General features: G+C 40.3%; 1 protein-coding gene across 2 annotated transcripts in view; it reads left to right on the top strand.

The window, feature by feature from the left end:
- Positions 1 to 13964, top strand: part of ZFYVE9 (zinc finger, FYVE domain containing 9) — a 38351-nt gene that overhangs the window by 18567 nt on the left and 5820 nt on the right. For both annotated transcript variants that reach the window (XM_010289888.1, XM_010289887.1), the window contains 4 exons: positions 6676 to 6900; positions 9306 to 9388; positions 10129 to 10233; positions 12932 to 13082. In XM_010289888.1, coding sequence (XP_010288190.1) covers positions 6676 to 6900; positions 9306 to 9388; positions 10129 to 10233; positions 12932 to 13082 — 564 coding nt within the window. The remainder of the gene's footprint in view (positions 1 to 6675; positions 6901 to 9305; positions 9389 to 10128; positions 10234 to 12931; positions 13083 to 13964) is intronic.

Genomic DNA, 13964 nt, shown 5'->3' with positions numbered 1-13964 from the left:
GTGAGATTGTATTATGTAAACCTTTACATGTTTTACATTTGCCGAGTAAATGGGCTTCCACTCTTAGCTATCATTGGACCTTAGAATTTAAAAATTATTGCATAAGGAAAAATGCAAGTATTTGGTTCCACTGATTAGAAAGTAAAGCTAGTTGGATCACATTAAGGTTGTATACTGAAAATACATTTACGAAGGATTCTACATATCATTTGCAATGCCTTTGGAGTAACTGAATCCGACACTTTCATAAAATAATGAAAAAAATCTTTGTTTCCTAAAATGTCTTGGTGCAACAAAGGTCAGCTTGTCCAGAGAGGTTGCCTCGTTCAGAATGTACTATAATCACATGTCATAATGGATCTCATGTACACTGGAAACAAACACTTTTCCAAACCTCACTTCATTTGCTATGCTTTATCTTCTAATGATGATGTTATTCAGAGGGAGATAGATGTGAAAAATTGTGTGTGCATGTGTAGAGATATATATATGTATTGCAGATCTAAATCCAGCTTGATGTGTATATTGCAATGAAATTCTGTATAATTACACTACAGAAATACATAATTTATCACTCCTACATAATGTATTTGGAATTCTTTTTTTAGTGCTCTAGTGGTAGTAATTTGATATCCTGCAGTTGCACTGGTGCAAAGAGGTCCTTACTATTGTACAATTCTTAATCAGAAACCAAATTTCACTGTTTAAGAATTCCACTCTGTAATGTTCTTTTGGTAGGATTTGCTCTGTGTTGTATTTCAGACATGTAGCAGAAGCAGATAGGCACCTTGAATTTCTATGTACTACCAAACTGCACTGAAGTTTTTGTAGAACATAGCACCTTGATAAATTCCCTTTGCATTTTGTAATGCACTCTCAATATCCATCTGTTTTTCTTTCCCAGTCATGTGTGTTTGAGAGGGAGAAGTAGATATTAGCATATTTGCAGCTCTGGCTGTTCTGAACATGATTCAGCCAGAGAGCTGCAGGGGTTTCGGTTTGGTGGCTGTAATCCCTTGGAAGTGGTTAGCAGTTTTCATGCTGTTGTAGATGGAACCACGCTTCCAAAGTTGTTCATTTCAGAGGTGCTGCACCTCTCCTGGCAATTAGAAGATAGACATTTAGGGTAAACAAGAATTCCCTTTAGAAGTAGAGACTATTTAAAACCCTGCCTCATGGTTTGATTTTTAATCAAAAAATTGAACCACTAATATATTGGTTTAAATTTATTTTGCCATCAGGACACTGAAATTCTGTGGATGTTGATTTTGTTTTGGAGTGATTTTGGGTTTCTTGTTGTTTTTATTTTCAGATGAAAAATACAGCATTCCCCTTTTGTTTATTTTATTAAAGCCCATATCTGTAGCATTTTTTTCATGATTCACACTTATTTACTAGCTCTTCTTGCTCAAGTTTGAATTCTGCATTCAAGCATAGAAGCACAAACTTGTATGTACTCATGCCTCTTCCCAGATGTTTCTGCTTTCCTCAGAGGATAACTTGCTTCTTGAGGCCGAGTCCTGTCCTCTGTGCTAGGTATTGCTCTCAGCCATTTGCAGAGTATGGTTCTAACATGTGCAAGTAGCAGCAGCAGAGCCCAGGCCTCAGACCTGCAGGCAGGAGCATTTAGTCTGTACACTCAACACTTTGCAGTTTGTCCTTCAGATTCATCTCCTGTTGCAGCACAGATAAGATGTCAGCCTGGTGCAGCACCGCTTTGAGCCTTCATGAGTTTTCTTACGGGAAGTCTTGAACCTCAAGCTATAGTCTGGTGTTAGGACTTCATAATTGTAAAACAATGGAGAGATTTTGGAGGAAAAATGGCATTTTTTACTACAGGTTGTATGCATGCAAGTTATAATAAATTGCACAGTTGTTAATTAAGGCAAGTATTAATTGCTGTTCAGTTTTCATCACTTTATTTTTCCTCTGGCCCCTCATGTCATCAAGCTCCCTGCTGTGGTGCTTTTCTTGTTTTGAAATTGAAAGCTAATGATTTCTGTTGCGGTTGTAGTAGTTGTACTGTTGTAGTAGTAATCCCATGATTATCCTTGTCTGTTGGCTATAAGCCTGGCAGGAGGTCTAGTGAATGGAAAAATGAGAACTTCTGTCCGTCTGAATGGGCACTTTGAAGCAATTGGATGTGTTAATATAGAGCTGCCAAATATGCCCTAGTGCATCAACTCTTTCGTGGAATACAATAAATGCTACTGTTACTTTTGTAGTGAAAATGCAAATCTGGCAACCGCTTGAAATGTCTTTGTGATCACCCTGGTTTTGGGGATATTTCGAGTGATGTTGGATCTCTGCCAGTCACAGTTTTGTGTGGTTTTTACCCAGCCTGGTTTTAATTAAGTAAGGTGCTAGCTAATACAGAGTAGCTCTATAAAGAAGCCCATGTAGGTGTTCTGAACAGAGAACAGGTTAACTGTGAGTGAGTGAATAATACACCCCTGTAAGTGTAACGTGGAAAGATGGATACAAAATCAAACATCATCTAAGGTGTGAGAGCGATTGTTTGGAAGACTGCCACAGACTAGTCTGAGGATGTTTTGGATGCTGGTAACTGCTACTCACAGTGATAGTAAGTGAAGCATTATGTCCCTTGCCAATATGAGTAAGTTCTTTCCAAATTATTTGCTGATGTGTTGCAATAAAAAGATGCTGAGTATGGTCAGAACTTTGAATGTTGAGTTTCACATGTTTTTTCTCGATGTTGGCATCTGCTACAGATGCGTTGTGCCATCAAGTTACATTCATGGTCTTGTCTCTTCTGTGTCTCCCTGTGGCTCTTGGTGTGGTGGTTGACAGGGTTTGTATTGCTTTTCCAAAGAGTATGTGCTTATTTGCTCTTGAAGAAAAATCATCTGGCAAGATTGTTGCCAGGTGAATATTGATTTGCATCTCTTGCTACAGAACTAGGATGCCGGGGTTTCCAGGATGCTGGCAAGGTGTTTGGTACTCGGCAGTTCTTGGTTATTACTGATGACAGTGGGATGAGGCTGGATGGGTGCAGCTAACTTCCCCAAGCCATGTATGTGTGCCTTCCCTGAGATTGGATGCTAGCACCAGCTTTTTGACCTGGGGTTAACCAAAAGATATGAAGCATACATTAGGAATTTAACCTCACTGTTTTTTGGTAAAAGCACCTAAGAGGCTTCGCCACATATTGAGGGCGATAAACGCAGGAATCTTTTTCTCTACCTTTCCTGGTATAAACGATTTTACTTGAGTACAGAATGGATTGCCAAACTGATATGCAAAGTTCACTGTGCATCAGAGGAGGATACCAAAGTGAAGAATTCAAACCAGCATGGATCATGACTGGAAAGAAAGTCACATCAGTGGATAAAAGCATGTTTTTTTAAAGGGCTTTATAGAGCTGCTTAGGATTTAAAGTCAAGGGTAACCCAGCATTAATTGAGAAGCATGCACACTTAAGGCACTTCCTAAATAGTATCAATTGTCTGATGTCAGGTGCTGGAACTTAATGTAAGGAAGGGCACCTTTCTGTTTACTCTGAGATTACCTCTTTATAAAGGAAGTTGCGATATTTTGCAAATTAAATAACATGCTTTTGAGAAGGATAGCTTTTTTGGAAGGTTTTTCTGACAGCTACACTTTCTCTACAAGCCTCTGAAACACAGTTCTATGCTTAAAATGTGTAACGGTGCAGTGAGTTGGGTTTGACCATGTCAAGTTGGTAATAGCAACTTATCAGTGGGGCCTTGACTTGTAACCACCTTCAAAGATGTGGCAGGAAAGACTGACAACCTCTGGTCAGTGCTGAAATGTTTGTGGCACAAGCCCATAGCCCAGAGAGGATTTTTGACTTCAGTTTGCTGGTTGAAAAGGGCACTAGAGAGGTGGGTAGGAAAATACTTGATTCTTCTCATGCTCTCCACATAGCAGGCTCTTGCATGTTCTTATAAATAATGAATTGCAGCACAACTACCTAATCCCAGCAGTTTGTGCTCTTAATAGTGGTAACTTACTGGAGCTTGCACCGTGCGAGCTGCTTGTGTCAAAAGGAGTAACTTAACAACGCTGTGGCTTATGGTAGCAAAGTGTTCAACAGCTGAGTTTCAGATTTCACTCTGAGGTTTTTTTTCATGTTTCTGTTGGCTGAAAAAACTCTTATTAAGGCATCCTAAGCATGTGAGCCTTGAAGCCGCATCTCCTGAAACGGAAAAAATAAGTAGTTGTCCCCTTCTGCTGCAGCGCTTGGCATCAGTCACAAGTGGAAATGTCTGATTGCTTTGTCATCCCAGTGGGCAGTACTGCACAGCTTGGAACTATATGGTATTGCACAGCTTCACTTTGCCTAGCCTCTTTCACACAGAAGAGGGTGCAGAATTCAGTTCAGTTTAGCAGTTCATACACTTCATGCATTTTAAGGTTAGAAAGGATTATTATGGCTGTGTTGTTGGAACCAAATACCTCACCAAGTAATTTTACTATCAGGCCTGTAGCTTCTATTTGGGTAAGAACAGATCAGAAGGGAAAAAGGAAGTATAAATGAAGAAGAGGAGATTAGTAAAGGTAGGTGGGAACTGCAAAAGCAAACAAGTGGAGTTGAGATAGAAAGGTGCCAGCAGGTATCTTAGATAAGAGAAAATCTTGAAATTTATGAACATCAATTGATAACATTGGTTTGCACTCACTGGCAAGATGCTTGAGTTGGTGCGTTAGCAGTGTATTCACTGAGCAGGCAATAGTGTCACAGCACAGGCTGACAGAGAAATGAATTTGCACATGGGCAGGATCAATGATTTTCAGCAGCTGACAATGTTTGATGTGGTTCTATTGTCCTTCAGTTTGACCAGTAGCTACTTTTCATCAAGTATGCCCAGCTGAGTGTTACAGAAATTGTAGCCACTCTAAGAGTGCTGGAATTTGATCTGGGTTGATGATGTCAGCTCTGGCTTGTGTGTATCTGTAGCTTTGCAGGATAGTGGCAAGCTATGAACAAGCTGCACCCTGCCACAGCTGCCAAAGCCTGTCACCTTTTAAAAGAGAACTTGAGAATGTAGTTTGTGCCGCACCTTGTGGGTGCAGAAAAAAACAAATTCCACTAAGGTGCCCACAAATTTGAATAGAAAGAAAATCCCTGAACTTACTTGTTAGAGCATAAATGGAACCTTTTGTTTACAGACCTGCCAGTAGCTGTATTTTAAAGCTGGAGGTCCCAAGGTCATGTGAAGGAAGCAATACTTGGTGGTGATTGTGCCAAGGTGGTCTGGAGGGATGCAAAGTAGCATGGCCATGTCTCTGGAGTGAGGGCAGGGATAGCTGGTATTATTCTAATGCCGGCGCTGGCTTCATGGAGATTTGGGACTTTCATAGGGGTTCAGCATAAAGGACAGACTTGAAAGAACTCCTACTTAGCAGTCTCTTGGTCTGCAGGTGGGAAAGCCTGGTATTACTGCAGTGGCCCAGGAGGTCTGCATGAGTACCTCAAACCCATGTGATTCCTCATCAGTGGTGTGATCAACCACACTGTGCTCCCTGAAATGACTCTGTTTTTCTTTGAGAGCAAATCAGCACTATTAATATTCACATCTTCCTATGGAGAATTGTGATCAACTGTTCTGTACATTATTTGCATGCTGTTGTTGTCATTTGATAAAAGGAATCACACCATGGTTCTTTGCTTCAATGTTAAATGCTATGTTGGATGCTATAATAATCTAATCAACATTCAGATTCATTCAGCCGTTCCAGTGTAAACATTTTTGGAAATTAAGAGCATTAAAGAGTAAAAATGTGAGTAAAAATTAGTGATGTTTCTCCCCTGTGTCTCTCTCAGTTGCCTTTTACATTAAGTATACTAATTAAATAAACAGTGTTTTGTGTAATTCTTAAAATGACACAGATCTTCAACATGTGTCTGAGCAGGCACCCTGGTGGTTTGCCTAAATGGAAGGACAACCAGTGGGCATTATTTGACCAGGTGCACATCTTTCCTTTAATGGCAGCTGAGTCTAAAAGTTTAGTTTGGTCAGCTGCAGCTTCTGCAGTGGAAGCCCCTTGAATATCTGGAAGACACTGAAAACAGGCTTTCTTTGAGTGCTTTTGGCTAGGGGGAGGTTGCAGGTACCACTTCCTTAGCAGCAATACTGGCCTGAGCTATCTTTCCTCTTCCCTGGCTATCCCCAGGATGCATCATCCCCTCCGTTACACTGCCTCTGCTACTTGAAACAGGCAGATCTCCGTGAAACAGGCAGATCACAGAAATGATTGAGGCTAGTCTCCCTCCCTGTTCCCCCAGGAGACGTGGTAGGTCTGTGGCTGTATGTACTGTCCTGGTGACACTTGCAGGCATGGCTAAGTCAGTCAGGTGCAGAAATGAAGGTATGTGTGCATGTTCCTACAAAACTGACTGCCTACCAGTGATAGTCACTGAGTACATATATCACCAGAGGTGGATCAACCGGAGATACCATGGCTTTGGTGGCTCTAGTCTACAGCAGTTATTCCATAACAGATTACACACTTCTGCACAGGAGGTAACCTGAGCCCCCGTGTGCAGCAAATCATTTTCTTTAATAGACATTAATGCTTCAGGAAGCAAAGTGATTTTAATACGGGTATTTTTTTCTCCCTTCTGAAAAAGTCTTTACATTCTTGATCTAGGTCTCAATCTAGTGAAGTAATGAGCATTTTTGTTCATAGGTAACGTTGTTGGCAACCTGGGACACTCCTTTTTCAGCCAGAGCTTCCTTGGAAGCAAAGAGCATGGAGGATTCTTATATGTTGCAGCTACGTATCAGTCCCTGCAAGACCTGGTGCTCCCAACCCCACCATACTTGTTTGGCATCCTCATTCAGAAATGGGAGACTCCCTGGGCTAAAGTGTTCCCCATTCGGCTGATGTTGAGACTCGGAGCTGAATACAGACGTAAGTAACCATGCGTTCTTTTAGCTTCAATTATTTCTGCAGGAGAGTATGTTCCGGTTTAGAGCACGCACACCCAGCCCTAAATCGTTACCTGTCAAAGCCACACAAGCTTAAACAGGCAAGTAAAAATTGTGTTTCATACCCACATTGCATCCAACTAACAGCACTGCAGTACTTGAGGTTGTGATATGACCTGTAGCCTTTTTACAACTGTACTGGTTGATCAGGGAGAATTTTGTGGAGACAAATCGAGTTCTGAGCAGCTGCTTGTAGTTCACTTAGTGGCCTGAGAGTTATGTGCAGAACACATCTGATTTAGCTGGTGTAGGATAAGGGAGAGCCTTTGAGATGTTAAGCTCTTTCCCTGCTGAAATGAAGGAGCGTTTGCTTTTAGGTTTTTAAAACCACCCTAATTTTCCAGAGGATAAACAATATGTGTGCAGGGGCAACTGATGTGGCAGTTTGTTGCAAAAATTCTGTAGCAACAAGTAACAAACAGGCCGGAGAGAGTGTTTTAGCTGAACAAAATCTAGCAGTTAGCATGAAATTAGCATAAAGTTAGGATAAAGTCTTTTGAAAAAGACACTTGCCATCGCTGGAGCAAAGAGATTATTGGAAGTCTGTCTACCATGATGGGCCAGAAATTTGGTGTCTTGCTTATCTGCTGTTTTAATAGGCACATTAAATCTGAATTACTATGAAAATGATCTGTTGTTAATTTTTTTCAAACCTTTTTCAGAACTTTTTTAATAAAATAAGTTTTAGAGTATGCTTTATAGGAATTTGTAAATTTAATTTGTGATGTTTAGGGAACATAGGTATTTTATGAAAAATTCTCAATGTTACTGGAGAGGAAAATCTTCAAAATTTGCCATCTGAGGATGAGGACTATAGGTTAAACTTGTCTGAAGCAACATTAGTGTTAAAGGTGTGTAAGTTTTTGTGTGTATCCATGAGTTTTTTAGGTATGCATTTATTCCCTTGACATTTAGAAAAACAAAGATAGATGCTGATATTTTGGATGTGACATTTGTATTTGACCACAGAAACAAATGTTGTGATATTGACAAACAGAAGTACCTGTTCTGAGTATGTTGGGAAGCAGGATTTGAATCACTTCTATAGCTGTGGTTTGGATTTAGGTATATTCACTTGTGCTGTGACAGTTGTGACTGCAGGTCACTTCCTCAAAGGCGCTGCAGTTGTGTCCCAGGTTTCCTGGGATACATCTCTTTTTCTGGTGGTATTGTCAGATTTTGGCCATTTGTCCAGTACTGCTTGATGTGCAGCAGATCAGGTGCAGGAGTCATTCTGGGTTGCCAGATGTCCAGAAAACGTCGGCTGAGCATCCGCAGATCAACCGTACAGCTCAAGCTCAGGGAATTCAGTGCATCTGGGACGTAGCTGAGCTGCTGTATGCAGCCAGGGTGGCAGACATGGGAAATTCAGCACTTCTTCGTGCCTCAGGACACTGTGCACGAGTTGGTCAGCTGTACAGTGCTTGTGTAGGAGCTGTGATGCAGATATTGCATCAGTGTGCAGAAGGAAAATCATGATGATGTTATTCAAACCTGCTGAGCATTTTGAGGCTGCTTCTGACTACACTGGGAACTGTGATGATGTGCGGCATTTTGGGAAATCAGACTGAGTGTTTGCCTGAGAATAGTTTAGGAATCTTCCTTCAAACACGCATGTAGAAAACCTTGGCATTATGCATTACTGCATGAGTCATGTTTCAAGCACTGTTACGGCTTTTGCTGCAACATAATGTAATGCAGCCAGATCCATACACTACACTTTGAATTGCATCACAGATGTTTTACAAGTATGGTTAAGGCAGCAAAGGAATGCAGGTATTTTGCATTGCTGACATACCATAAATGTCCTTTTAATTGTTTTTGACATATTCCTGTAGAGAATTTGCCACATTCTTATGAAATCCTGAAACCAGAAAATGAAATCATCTGTATTATCACTTGAATGTCACATGTCAGCCACAGAAGCTAAAGGCTTATGATGCTGTAGTGGAGAGCAGCAGGATGGTCATAAAAAAGGAAGAAGCCATTTCCAAGAAATAGCCTGACAAAAGCATTTAGAAAGGTCATCTTTGCCATCAGTGTCCAGATTGCTAGGTTCAGTCTTGCAGTGTGGCACTTGTAAGCATTCCATATAATTCTTCTTATTGTTTCTAGCATGGTGGGCAAGGAGCCATGAGACATGTGTAAGGTGCATTATAATGTTAAACCCTTCTTCCCTTTTGCTTTTTAAACTCTGCTTTTTCCAGTCTCTTCTTCTGCTGCTGCTTACCATATTCAATTGAGGAGATTGTATGTGAGTCTGTTTTTGCAGAATCGCAGTATGTAAATTTCAATCTGACTGACTGTTTCTGTTTTATTTTACCCTAGTTTATCCATGCCCACTTTTTAGTGTCAGATTTCGTAAGCCTTTGTTTGGAGAGACGGGACACACGATTATGAACCTTCTTGCAGTAAGTGCTGAGACCGAGTTTTCATGTTGCATCCGTGTGAATGGATCAATGTGGGGAGAACTGTACTCCTGTTGCATATAGTAGCTGGTACGCTTAGAAGATGACAGGAGGAAATAGTGGGCTTCTGGGTGAATTTACCTGCTGTTACTGATAGTGGATGTTAGCTTTCAACAACACAGTGAATTGTAACAAGGTACCCAAATCAACATCCAAAACTTGGCCACCTGAGAGTGTTTGGATCTTGGAACGAGTGCATTAGTTGCTCAGATTCCTTCCTCAGAAGTGCTAGGTCATCACAGTGTGCAGTCACAGCTCTCTGATTACCCAGCTCTTCAACTGAGGCGAAGTTATTAGCTCTTCCTACTTTGCTAATACTTTCAATATAGAAAATTCTCTTTGATGCGTGACTTAATCTCACTGCTAGAAAAACTAATCCAGTAATGTAACAGAACATGGAGAGCAAGTTTTCTTACATACAGTGATGACATTCAAGGCTGGAGAATATTAATTTTTATGTAAGAAAATCAGTGAAATGACTAACAGTCATGATGATGTTTTTTCATTTGCGTACTTCGATTATGTAGGTTACAAGCTGTGATGTCTCCATCTCTCCCTGCCTTTCAGTCACTGATTAGAATTATTTTAATGGGCTAACTAGTAGTCGTTAGGATAGTTATGAAACCTACAGTGTTAATGATGATCGTCATACCTAACTTTTAAAAACTTGTTTTAATTACCAGGACTTCAGAAATTACCAGTACACACTGCCTGTGGTCCAAGGTTTAGTGGTTGATATGGAAGTCAGAAAAACCAGCATCAAAATTCCTAGCAACAGATATAATGAGGTAATGCTAATAAGAAATACATTTGTGTACAATTTCTCTCTTGTTGGAGGACCTGAGATTGAAATGAATTTTATTTTATTCACTACCACTAAGGAAAACAGCCACAAAAGCAACTGATAAATGCATGATGCACACATCTTTTGAAAGTGAGTGACAGTGGCTCCACGGGAAGAATGCAATTCAATTTACTATTAGTTAAACTCTTACTAAACTCTTTTTCTTCAGGTTTTTTAACTGTTTACATATAAAGTGTAATACTGGTTTGATTTGAGCAAGTAAGTTGACAAACTTTACATTTGAGGTAAGCTAGGAGGAAAAAGTGCGTTAGCTTTTCTCATCTATGTTGTGTGTGCATACTCAAAGCTTTTTTTAGTATTGGTTGGATTGCTGTTTATTTTATGCAAAATTTCTCTCAACATCTAAATTTTATACTTGAATTCCAGTGTGAGAGAATTAGTCAGCATCTTTAGGATTTACTGCTGTTGAGAAAGCTGGGTGAGAAGGTATGTGAACAATAACGAAGAGCAATGGAGAAGGTGATTGATTCCATGTTCTGTCTGGAGAGGAGAGGGTAACTGGGTATTTTGAAACCAACCAGCAGTTGGGGTGAGAGCAAAGCTCCTGGGGGAAATGGTATTTGTAAAAGTTTTTGTAATATCAGAGCAGAATACAGCTTTATCTCAAGAGAGAATTTCCCTGCAAGGAAGCATTTGAGTAAAATAACAGTGAGAATAAAGGAATAAACTTTAAAAAAAGGAAAAAGTGTTCTTATGTGAAGTTTGAAAAAGACTAAACGGATGAAGCAAGAAGATAGAGTGTTAAAAGGTGTATTAATTCTTGATGCAGTTGTGAGAAAACGGAAAAGGTCAGTAAAGTTTGTGTGAATTAAATACTGATTGGCACGCAAGATCCAGTTTAGTAAGCGTTAGCTGTGCCTGGCGTTTGCAACTGCGATGGCTTCAGTTGCGTGTTAGACATTGCGCTAAGCTGGACTGTGAGGAAATTCCTGTGTTACGCAGCTTACAAAATCTCTGCATCATGCTTGGGTTCTCTTTCCAGCGTGAAGCGAGGATTCAACGTTTTAAATGGAGACAGTGTTATTTATTCAACAGTATTGCTTGCAGTCCAGTTGAAAGGTTGAATTACTAGAAATTTTTCATCTGAGTTCAGTTGGAATTAAGGTTAATTAAACCACAAGACCTTTACTTTTTCCCCCATGTAAAGCAGTATTAGAAAAGTGTGTCACTCAAACTATCTACAAAGTGAAAAACCTAATTTCAAATCTCATGCACAGATTAAACGTGGAGAATTCAGACTGTAATCAACAAATTAAACATAATATATCGTTTTTTCTATTAAATATGTATTTTTATCAAAATTATTTAACTTTTCTACACCTTATAGTGATGGTTAGTTGCCTGTTTAGTCCCTCAGCAAAGGTGACTCTCATTTTTTTCATGGTTGCCTTGATACAAAGCACAGTTGCCATGTCCAGTTGTTTCTCCTTATGCTAAAGGCAACTACTGGGCTCCATAAAGATGGCTGCTGTTGAGCTAAACATGACATGATAAACTAGATAATGAAATGCACTGTTGTCTGATGCGAAATCTTAATTAAGTTTCCTCCCCAAACATTACACCTGTGCACATTTGTCAATAGTGAGCATCAGCTAATGTTCCTGACACTATAATTAAGGTTTTATGTTAGACTGAGAGAGACAAATGTGTTGTGTGTAGCGTGCATGCTTATAAGCTACAGGAAGCAGAGGATGGGAGTATGAGTACTGTTAAGGGATGTCAGATAATTCAGCGTTTTCCTTCTCATCAGGGTTTTCACTGGGGGGAGGTTGTAATTTAATTTGCCCTTTTTTCTTTTAAGCAAACATATAATCCTTGGTTTTGAAGCAAATTCCAGAGGTAGAGGACTCCCTCAGTTTTCTTTTGGATCAAAAATCTTGTAGTCTGGGCCTAAAGAGAGGAGAAAAGGAAAGAAGCTCTATAATTTACAAGAATATTTTGGCAAGTCGTGTAACTAGGTGTATGTTTAGATGTTAATCAGCAAAACTGAAGTGCAGATATATCACAGATGTTTTTTGGATGCTTTTTGGAGGCCTCCTTTGCAGAGAATTAAAATTATTTCTGGATGTCTGTGATTCGGATCTTTTTTAAAAGTCTTCAAATTGGGAACATTGTACCACATTTCACCAACTCATGCAGGTGAAGCACAGAGACATGAAAGCTTTGGTGTCAGGTCATGGCTGAGCCAGGATTAAATGCCACAAGTCTTGAGTGCAGTCTAGCACTCAACTGTGGAGGCATTTATGATTTCTGTCATAAGCAACTGTAGTTGTGTAAACAAGCCAGATATTTCCTATCGATATTTTTCTAATTTTTTTCCCTGGGAATTTATTTTTTTAAAACAGATAGAGATAATGGCTTTTGCAACCTATTATAGCTCAGCTATCCCTTATACCATTTATCTTAATTACATAAAAGGTGGCACTTCAAAGTATCTAGATGATATAAGACCTGAACCCTTTTTTCAAAAGCAGTTTATGGTTCTGAGTGCTAAGATCTGACATGAGAACAGGAGCACTTGTTGAGAAGCTTGCTCTGTCCCGTTGAACTGTTCCAAGAATCACCTATTTATGGTAGCGCTTGATGAACAGTGTAGAAATGGTAAACCTTTTTGTTTGCAGATGATGAAAGCCATGAACAAATCCAACGAGCATGTTCTAGCAGGGGGAGCATGCTTCAATGAGAAAGCGGACTCGCATCTGGTGTGCGTTCAGAATGATGACGGGAATTACCAGACGCAGGCCATCAGCATCCACAATCAGCCGAGGAAGGGTGAGAACGGGGGTTCGTGAGGAGGCCGCTCCCTCTCGACGCTCTGCACGACTTCTTTGCCGTTTGTGTTGCCGCCCCAGCACGTGGCTTTGTGAATGGGTCAGACGTGCAAGACAAGGAGTAGTAACATGTTGCTCTATCTGCCCTTTTCCCCCTTGGTGTTTTATTCCGCTTGCAGATCCGTGATCTCCCATGTCGGGGGGGCACACTGCAGTTTGCGTCCCGAGTACAGTCCACATCACACTTCTCTAGGTCAGTGGTGCCGCTCTGAATTTGTCTGAGAGGTATTCTAGCAACTTCATAGATCAAGCAGACATAAAATAAAGCACGTAACAGCTTGTTCCCTTGTAAATATGGTAATACTGCTTGCACAACACAGCTCAGGACTTGCGGTGCTCCAGAGGTCGCAGTGCAGTGACTGGCTTAGGCAACATCTCTACATTAATGATGAGAGCCGTCTTTGGCATTACTGGGAGACTACAGGTGAGGTTGTGGTTGCCTGTGCTTGACCTATACTATGTGAAAGGAGGAAGATTAGGTTTAGTATGAGAGAAAGGTAAATAGGAATAACCAACAATAGCAGCATTTTAATAATGCATCTTAAAGAAACTCCTCGCATTCACATCAGTTAGACCATCGAATTTCCAGGCTTTATTTTTGTTAGAGTAGGCCAAAAGGCTGCAGCAGCAGTGTGCTGAGAATTTAAATGTTAGTGGTTTTGGGAAAAATTTCTGGCAAAGACATTTATACTATGTCCAAATGAGAACAAGCAAGACAGAGGCCAACTTTGATATTTTGCAAGTATCCCCAGTCACTCCAGTGAGTATATTCGCATGGGATGTCACTCAGGACTGATGGTTTTACCTGACTGATTTTACGTAT

This window comes from Phaethon lepturus, unplaced genomic scaffold (genome assembly GCF_000687285.1).
Source record: "Phaethon lepturus isolate BGI_N335 unplaced genomic scaffold, ASM68728v1 scaffold5666, whole genome shotgun sequence".
NCBI lineage: Eukaryota > Metazoa > Chordata > Aves > Phaethontiformes > Phaethontidae > Phaethon > Phaethon lepturus.
The sequence above is the reverse complement of the archived record's forward strand: the minus strand, read 5'-3'. Positions and strand labels throughout refer to the sequence as shown.